This window comes from Salvelinus sp. IW2-2015, unplaced genomic scaffold (genome assembly GCF_002910315.2).
Source record: "Salvelinus sp. IW2-2015 unplaced genomic scaffold, ASM291031v2 Un_scaffold2161, whole genome shotgun sequence".
In the NCBI taxonomy this organism is placed as follows: domain Eukaryota; kingdom Metazoa; phylum Chordata; class Actinopteri; order Salmoniformes; family Salmonidae; genus Salvelinus; species Salvelinus sp. IW2-2015.
This window is the reverse complement of record NW_019943492.1, coordinates 67,633-77,052: the sequence shown is the minus strand read 5'-3', so window position 1 is coordinate 77,052 and position 9,420 is coordinate 67,633. Positions and strand designations below refer to the sequence as shown.

General features: G+C 41.5%; 1 protein-coding gene and 5 non-coding genes across 6 annotated transcripts in view; all 6 read right to left on the bottom strand.

Annotated features, from left to right (window-relative positions):
- LOC112073129 (large ribosomal subunit protein uL30-like) overlaps positions 1–6,651 on the bottom strand; it is a 17,614-nt gene extending 10,963 nt beyond the window's left edge. Inside the window, exons 1-6 of the mRNA XM_070440046.1 lie at positions 6,577–6,651; positions 5,749–5,915; positions 5,652–5,658; positions 4,144–4,260; positions 3,264–3,332; positions 2,615–2,754 (exon numbers count right to left, since the gene is read on the bottom strand). Of these exons, the coding sequence (XP_070296147.1) occupies positions 2,615–2,754; positions 3,264–3,332; positions 4,144–4,260; positions 5,652–5,658; positions 5,749–5,915; positions 6,577–6,636 (560 nt within the window). The 5' untranslated portion in view covers positions 6,637–6,651. The remainder of the gene's footprint in view (positions 1–2,614; positions 2,755–3,263; positions 3,333–4,143; positions 4,261–5,651; positions 5,659–5,748; positions 5,916–6,576) is intronic.
- LOC112073134 (small nucleolar SNORD12/SNORD106) lies at positions 2,249–2,340 on the bottom strand. Its single transcript, XR_002894467.1, has one exon. It is a non-coding gene; the product is annotated as a small nucleolar SNORD12/SNORD106 (small nucleolar RNA).
- Positions 2,866–2,958, bottom strand: LOC112073135 (small nucleolar SNORD12/SNORD106). The gene has a single exon (XR_002894468.1). It is a non-coding gene; the product is annotated as a small nucleolar SNORD12/SNORD106 (small nucleolar RNA).
- LOC112073136 (small nucleolar SNORD12/SNORD106) lies at positions 4,405–4,495 on the bottom strand. The gene has a single exon (XR_002894469.1). It is a non-coding gene; the product is annotated as a small nucleolar SNORD12/SNORD106 (small nucleolar RNA).
- Positions 6,324–6,415, bottom strand: LOC112073137 (small nucleolar SNORD12/SNORD106). The gene has a single exon (XR_002894470.1). It is a non-coding gene; the product is annotated as a small nucleolar SNORD12/SNORD106 (small nucleolar RNA).
- Positions 6,652–6,822: 171 nt separating the features above from the next.
- Positions 6,823–6,913, bottom strand: LOC112073141 (small nucleolar SNORD12/SNORD106). Its single transcript, XR_002894474.1, has one exon. It is a non-coding gene; the product is annotated as a small nucleolar SNORD12/SNORD106 (small nucleolar RNA).
- Positions 6,914–9,420: the final 2,507 nt, after the last annotated feature.

The following is a 9,420-nucleotide window of genomic DNA, read 5'->3' as shown; positions in this document are numbered from 1 at the left end:
GTGATATAGCCTGGAATCAAACCAGGGTTTGTAGTGACACCTCTGTGATACAGCCTGGAATCTAACCAGGGTCTGTAGTGACACCTCTAGCACTGGGATATAGCCTGGAATCAAACCAGGGTTTGTAGTGACACCTGTGATACAGCCTGGAATCTAACCAGGGTCTGTAGTGACACCTGTGATACAGCCTGGAATCTAACCAGGGTCTGTAGTGACACCTCTAGCACTGAGATAGTTCTGTAGACCACTGCGCCACTCAGGAGCCCATTTATATTACAGTGAACTGAGGGATTTTAATTAATGCATTCATTCATGCAGACATGGTCTCAGAGCAAGTGACGTCACCGATTGAAATGCTATTAGCGCGCAGCACCGCTAACTAGCTAGCCATTTCACATCGGTTAGACAGACATGTGACAAAATGTTCCCCATCCATTTTTTACTGTTAAAAATGGAGGTAGAATCCCTCAAAGTTCACTATAACGGAACAGAATAATTATCTTCATTCATGGAGTGGGCATAATATGGACATCGTATGTAAACAATGACCATCACACTGGATTCATGATCCACTAGTGGCACATGTATTTATACATATAATAAAAAAAACATTTTTCGTCCAGTTCTTTTGTATTTTTCACACAGTGGTGCTCAAAGTTCACTGTAATACATCTTAAAAAACAAAGATAAAGAATGTAGACCCAAAAAAGGCAGTTAAACTAGTTTTTAATGCAGTAAACAATATAGCACTAACAATAACATAAGGTAGAACAATAACACAGAATAAATAAAAATATAAAATAAGAACACGAGAAGGTAAGCATACTATATACAGGGTCAGCCATATTAACAATGTGCAGAGATACTGGAGTGATAGAGGTAGATCTGTATAGGGGAAAGGTGACTATATACAGGAAGTTGTTCCCAGGCTTGAAGTTCTTCCCGACTGTGTAGATCTCATGGAACAGGGCCTCCACACAGATGATGCTGTATTTACCTGGAGGGACAAGGACAGAGTGAGGACAGGGTACATAGGTGTTTAAAAGTGCAATATGCAGTTTAATTCAAAGAGCCGAGGGATAAAAGAAATAATAATCAAATTGATTAGACATAAGGACTGACCACCCAGGAGATTATCCATTTAATACAATTTTAATGGCCACATTCAGTGGCTCCTGAAAGTATTCAGACCCCTCGACTTATTCCACATTTGTTACTTTACAGCCGTAATCTAAAATATATATGTTTCAACATTATTTGAAATCCTCAGCAATCTACACACGCCCCATAATGACAAAGCGAAAACAGGCTAAAATAAATAAAATAATGAATACCTTATTTACATAGGTATTCAGACCCTTCTGCTATGAGACTAGAAAGACACATGACAGTCTGCAAGGAATTCGCCAAAAGGCACCTAAAGAACTTCGACCATGAGACAATATCCTCTGGTCTGACAAAACCAGGATTGAACTCTTCAGCCTGAATGTCAAGCGTCCCTTCTTGAGGAACCCTGGCACCATCCCTACATTAAAGCGTGGTGGTGGCAGCATCATCATGCTGTGGGGATGTCTTTCAGCGACAGGGACTGGGAGACTAGTCAGTATCGAGGCAAAGATGAACGGAGCAAAGTACAGAGATCCTTGATGAAAACCTGCTCCAGAGCACTCAGGACCTCAGACTGGTGCGAAGGTTCACCTTCCAGCAGGACAACAACCATATGTCATTGAGTGGCCCAGCCAGAGCCTGTATTTGAAACAGATTGACGTTCCCCATCCAACCTGACAGAGCTTGAGAGGATCTGCAGAGAAGAATGGAGAAACTCCCCAAATAGTGGTGTGCCAAGCTTGTAGCGTCAAACCCAAGAAGACTTGAGGCTGTAATCGCTGCCAAAGGTGCTTCAACAAAGTACTGAGTAAATGGCCTGAATACCAATGCAAATGGGATTTCATTTGTTTTTTATATAAATAAGCAAAAATTTCAAAACGTTTTTTTGCTTTGTCATTGTGGGGTATTGTGTGTAGATTGAGGGAAAAACTATTTAATAAATTTTAGAATAAGGCTGTAAACAAAATGTGGAAATGTCAAGGGGTCTGAATACTTTCCAAATGCACTATATATAGCAGATGTTATTGCTGGTGTAGAGAAGTTTACAGCTAAAGGTTATTGTACAGTAAAGGGATATCCATGTCCCAAATCACTAAACGCAGTGGCCTATTCTGCCATTTCAGATCGCAGACTTTTTCTCAGTGTGGTTTCAGACAAATTGGCTTATTTTTCAGACTGGTTTCACCAGAGTCGATAAGATGGGGAAAAAAGTTGAGCATCATTAACCACACTGAAAAATTCCAGACAATCATTGCAGCAGAAGTTAGGTTGTACCACTACCTTAAATCACTGCCAAGTAAAGAAACAACACAAACCATAGGTGTCAAATTAAACCGGGCTGTCCACATCAAAGCAGGGGTGTATTCATTAGTACAATCCTGTTTGCAACATGAAAAGTTCCGCTACGAAAACGAGCATTTCTTTTTGGCCAATTCAGGTTAGTTCCTCCCTACATCAGACCCATGTCTTCCTAGTGAATACATTGTGGTAGTAATGTCAGCCTTACCCCCAAGCYATGTAGGGCTCGGCGATCCTCAGCATGTTGATGGAAGCCTTGTTCAGTTTGACGAACACACCGTTGAAGATCTGACGCAGACGCATGAGCTGGACCGGACTTGCGCACCTTGGGACTGACACCCGTTGATACTGAAAGGGGGCAGAAAGGAGAGGCGAGGGGCAGGAGAGGTACAGTGTTAGAATTATGTTCAGCACAGCATCACTAGTCTTAATTTTCCAGTCGGGCTTTTATTAACATTCAATGTGGTTTCAGACAAATTGGCTTATTTTTCAGACTGGTTCACCAGAGTCGATTAAAGATGGGGAAAAAAGTTGAGCATCATTAACCACATTGCTGTAGAAGTTTGAGGACAGGGAAGAACGACATGGTCACACAAGCTATACCCAAGTAACAAATAAAATCGAAAAGTCCAGATAACGACTTAAATACATCCATTGTTTTTACCAGCACCTGGGTAATGGTTGACGAGACAGACATGGAAAATCTGACTAAAAACAGGATAAAATATTGCATTTAGCTGTCTAATCCACAGAAACAATAACCCTGATCCTGATGACGAAGGCCAGCTTGGGCCACTGGGACGTAGAAGTTTCCCAACCTGCGGGCTGTCCGCCCCATGCGGATCTCACTGCGGTACAATCTCCCTGTACTCCTTGTGGTACTTCTCAGCCCTCTTGTAGATCAGTTTCCTGGTCACCTTACGAGTCTAAGGGATATAAGGCATTAAATGAGTCAGAGCAGAACATCACAGCTAGGTAAACACTCTTAACTTCACAGTAATGACCAAAGTTGTTTTTCAGCAGGATGTAGGGCATTCACCCACCACTGTACAATGTAGAGAAAAAGGCCAACTTCAAGAGGGTGCATACGAAATGTCCAAAACTACCTTTATAGTTGTCATTATAAATGATCACTTCCTGACAGTGTTTGATTAAAAAAAAATTCATTTGCTTTTTGCTAGTTTAGACTGTGGCCACTCCTGGGTTGTATATCTTCCATATTTGGTGTTGGACCCCAATCAATATAACATATATAAATAGTAAACCTGAGAATTAATTCACCATTTTAACAGGGCTGAACAGCCATAAGTGATGCATTGTTTAAACTGATCAAATCAAAAATATATTTTGCCAAATACAACGTTGTAGTATGACCTTCAGTGGAATGCCCTTAACTAAGAAGCCCTTCAACAAACGGGCAGTTTCAATGTTTAAAACTGTGACAATGATTTCATGACATTTCTATTGTTTTGCAGACCAAATTGGCTCTATTGTCAGACTGTTCACCAGAGTCCGATAAGATGGGGAAAGAAAGTTGAGCATCAATTAACCACATTTGTGACATTTTGAGGAATGACAGGACCAACACTTGGTGGAGATTTTCCGCCATCAGTCAGGGATCAATGTTTGAACGAATCTAGTCCTACAGTCAGAAGTACATGTGAAAAAGCCTGAGCCTTTGCCAACATTATGGGCCTTGCAGAGCCGGATTCAGTCCCGATAAGTTAAAATGCGTACTCCAGGCCTTGCGACCAGGAGGGCGTTTCTTGTGAGGCGCGGCCGCTGCTTTGGGCAATCCTGCCAGGCCACGCTTTGTAGATCAGGTCTCGCGAACCAGACTTCCAGGTTGGGTACCTGGGAAACAAGAGGCAGGAAAATCTACTATCTGTGAAACAGTCAGCAGCTAGCGTAGTCACATAGAAACATGAGAACTTACTGCAGCTGCACCCAACAAAACATTTTGTTGTTCATCTCATACTGGACACGCCATAAAATATCAATTGGTTTCAGACAAATTGGCTTATTTTTCAGACTGGATTCACCAGAGTCGATAAGATGGGGAAAAAAGTTGAGCATCATTAACCACATTGTGTAGAAGTTTGAAAGACGACATGGTCACCAGCGTATACCAAGTAACAAATAAAATCAATGTCCAGGTAACGACTTAACCTCTTGAGAATACAGGACGGTAATATTTTCGCTTTAGCGATAATTTGCTCTACAGATTAAACTGCCCTACTTCAATCATTGCTCTTACTATATGCATATGAATCATACCATTGGAAAGAAGACAGTCTCTAGTTTCTAAATCCGTTTCATTTTGTCTTGAGTGAGACAGAAGTCATTCAACAGCACTTTCCATGACCAAAAAACATAAAATCAAGATGTGTTATGCTGGCTTCAAAGCTCTGCCTATATATGGTCGTCCCCCTATGACCAGAAACACACCTCGTTTCTCCTTCCTCTGGTTGTCAAGATGACGTCAGAGGAGAAATTCTTTGTTTATCTGGGACTGACGTGAAATAGGACCCAATTCTTTGGCGTGACCGACAACTTCCGGTGTTACTGAATCGCTCGAATTTGAGCTGCGTTGGTGTACTGTTTTGCTGGCGTTATGTATGCAAACTATCTTCCGTGTCGAATTTTGTTTGATACATGTGACCATATCATCGTTAATGTATTTTTTTCAATATAGTTTAATCAGATTATTTGAATTTTTCCGGGAGTTTTCGTCTGTGTACCGTGTCGGATTGTATTACGTTTGAGAAATTCGTGCCATCTCGGCCGGACCTGTGCTAAATGCAGTGGGAAAAGAACATTTCTGGAACGGAAACCAACGACTCATCTTGACAAAGGACACTTTGATCAACATTCTGATGAAAGATCAGCCATAGTAAGACCCCAATTTACGATTTTATATCATATCTGTTGTGGCATGTGAACTGGACGGGCGCCTAGCCGAATCTGCCTGGTAAAAATAGTCGTGTCCTCCGCTAACGTGGTTAGCTAATAGATTTTACTATCTGTCTTCCCGTAAAACATTTTAAAAATCTGAAATGGTGGCTTTAATTCACAAGACCTGTATCTTTCATTCTGGTGTCTTGGACTTGTGATTTAATTGATATTTAGATGCTACAAGTTGCTGTGTGACGCTATGCTATCTGTGCTAATCAGTGGGTGAGTTGGGGGTCTACGCGGATCAGGGTTGCTGACTCGTGAGAAGTTAAAATAGATCCATGTTTTACCCAGCACCTGAGTAACGGTGTACGAGACAGACATGGAAATCTGAACAAAAAACAGGGATAAAACATGCATTTAGCAGTCGAATCCACAGAAACATACCCCCTGATCCTGATGACGAAGGCCAGCTTGGGCTCAGCTGGGACGTAGAAGTTCCCAACCTTGTGGGCTGTCCGCCCCATGCGGATCTCACGCAGGTACATCTCCCTGTACTTCCTTTGGTACTTCTCAGCCCTCTTGTAGATCAGTTTCCTGGTCACCTTACGAGTCTGGGGATATAAGGTATCAACCATGAGTCAGAGCAGAAACATCACAGCTAGGTAACACCTCTTGTAAACCATAGTCCTTTAGTAGTGACATTATAAAGGATAGACTGCAATATTATAACCCTCGGACTTGACAGTGTTGATCAAATAAGTACGTTCATTTGCTTTGACTTTTGCTTGTTTAGACAGTGCCACTCTTGGTTGTAGATCTTCCAAATTTAGTGTGGATCAATGAATTTATACATGTATGTATAAACCTGGAATTAATTCATCATTTTATGGACTGAACAGTGTTTAAACTGCACCAAATACAACAGGTGTAGTAGACCTTACAGTGGAATGCTTACTAACAAGCCCTTAACCAACAAGCAGTTTCAATGTTAAATCTGACAATGATTATTTAAGACATTTCTATGTGTTTCAGACAAATTGGCTTATTTTTCAGACTGGTTTCACCAGAGTCGATAAGATGGGGAAAAAAGTTGAGCTCATTAACCACATTGTGACGTTTGAATGACAGGACAATCATTACAGTACAGATTTGTCCCATCATGTCAGGGATCATGTTGACGAATCAAGTCTACGTCAGAGTACATGTGAAAAAGGCCTGCCTTCCAACATTATGGGCGCTTGAAGCGAAATCAGTCCCTATAGTAAAGCGTACCAGGGCCTTGTCGACCAAGCGTTGTCTGTGAGGGCGATGCGCTGCTTGGGCATCCTCCATGGCCACGCTTGTAGATCAGCTCGCAACAGACTTCAGGTTGGGGTACCTGGGAAACAAGAGCAGGAAAATACCATCTGTGAAACAGCATGCAGGTAGCTTAGTCACATAGAAACGGGAGAACTACTGCAGCTGCACCCAACCAAAACATTTGGTTCATCTCATACTGGGCACGCCATTAATACTATCAATGTGGTTTCAGACAAATTGGCTTATTTTTCAGACTGGTTTCATCAGAGTCGATAAGATGGGGAAAAAGTTGAGCATCATTAACCACATTGTAGTTTTATAGTTTGAATGACAGTGGGTAGCTATTATCCCACCACACCAGACAGTTGATGTACTGCGTTAGAACTAACTGCATTTAAGAGAGAGTATATGCATTGTAAACTTAAATATGGAAGCCTGCTAGTTAGGTTAATACTTGGGTTAGTTCAAACGTACTTTTTTCCGGCAAGCATCTTCTTGATGCGCATGTCTTCATGGTGGCGAAGGCCTTCCGCCTTTTTTCAAAAGGCTCTCAGGGACCGCCGGAACCTTTTTTCTGCAAGAGGCAACAATTTGTTTAGAGTATGGGGGAAATAGTTTAACATGGAAGTCACTGACTGAGGAATAATAACTTAACGAACCAAACATGTTGCAAAATCTGTTAGCGTTACCTAGCTAGCCATTTCCAAAACGTGAGCCCGACGTGAGTTAACCTGGCTTGTTGGTTTTGCCCGGCGAAGACAGACGCAAAGTCTACTTTGTGATATTGCGGGGCTCAAACAGCGAAATACTCACAAAATATACTTTACAACTCATTGACAATATGCAAGTAAAACTACGAGCCACGCATCGCATATAGGTTAAAACATGTGCAAATGGATTTGCAAGCCGGGCATGTTTCTAACCATATCCAGTCCCGAGTCAACCAAATCAACAAAAATAACGTAAAGTAAAAAACGCCACTCCACACTACCGACGCGACAAACATGTTATTTAGCTGGCGATAACTAACTAAATGCCAAATAACGTAGGATATTTGTTAAATTAGTAGATGGGCATAGATCCTGGCAGAGAAGAAATCACTTACTCTACGTCCGCCATTGTGTCCACCGAGAAAGAGACATTCTCTCATTCGCATGCGCGAGTTAAAGGCTTGTAGGACCCCAGTCGCTGTCTATTAAACTGCCTGAGAAGAATTTCCTCTTGCCGCTAATCTCGCAGTGTCTGCCCTCCAGTGGCGATTTTAGCATGTAAATCTTGGTGGGACAAACTCAACATGAGAAACGGTGCACACGAACTGTTAGGCACCACATTTTTATTTATTTATTATTGAACCTTTATTTATCTAGGCAAGTTAGTTAAGAACGAATTCTTATTTACAATGACGGCCTACCAAAATGCAAAAGGCCTCCTGTGGGGACAAGATAAAAAATATAAATATAAATATAGGACAAAACACACACCACGAGACAACTACATAAAGACCTAAAACAACAACATAGCATGGCAGCAACACAACAAGACAACATGACAGCAGCACAACATGGTAGAAGCACAACACATTACAAACATTAATGGGCACAAACAGCACAAAGGTCAAGAAGGTAGAGACAGCAATACATCACGCAAAGCGAATACCCATACTTTTTTATTTAACCTTTACCTAGTTTTTTTGTTCTCCTTAAAATGTTCACAAATAATTGCATCACAGGCTACATCTTTGAAACAGAAATATTTTATATTAGATTTTTTTTTAATCCAAAGTTGATTTCTGTTTTCTCACTGAATAGTGTTTCTTGTTCTCTTGGCCTTCGTTAGAGCTTTTTAAACTAAACTAAATCAAATCAAATTTATTTATATAGCCCTTCTTACCTAAAGACCTACCTTAAGACTAAACCATCTTTTGATTTATGAATGTGTCTGCACCGGAGACTCAGGAAGAAATCGGGAGTTTTATTTTTCCACCCAAAATAAAACATGTCATGAAAACAACGGGGACAAAGCCCAAAACAAACACGTATATATATATATATATAATACAGGGATGTAATACAAACAAAAGAGCGAGGTGTAAATCTCTAAATAATACACGGGACGAGACCTGTAATAACAAGTCCACAATAACACGTAGCATGAAAGCCGATACAACAGAGCACAGGTGCTCACAAGACCAAAGGACATGGAGACAACAATCAACTAGGACAATGGGGAACAGAGGGCACATATATAACATACTAATCAGGGGTAATGAGAACCAGGTGTCCGTAATGAGACAAGACAGTCCCGGGTGGGCGGTAATGAATCCAGTTCAGTGACGCCTAGAAGGCCGGTGATGTAGACCTCCAGAGCTGGTGAACGGAATGAACAGCAGTACCTGGGGGATCCGTGACATTAATACAATTGGAAATGAGCTATTATCAGGTAGGTTGATGCTATGCATGACCCCACCCCCCACCTACTCAGCCAATCAGGAGCCGCTACCATGTTGCGGCTCTTAGCATAGCTCCACTGCATACTGTAATATAACACTCTATACAGCTACTGACCCTGTATATAGCTACTGACCCTGGGATTGACCATGTACATAGCTACTGCCCCTGGGACTGACCCTGTATATAGCTACTGACGCTGTAACTGACCCTGTATATAGCTACTGACCCTGTATATAGCTACTGACCCTGGAACTGACCCTGTATATAGCTACTGACACTGTATATAGCTACTGACCCTGGAACTGACCCTGTATATAGCTACTGACACTGACCGCTGTAACTCTTGACCCTGTATAGTAGTTATCTG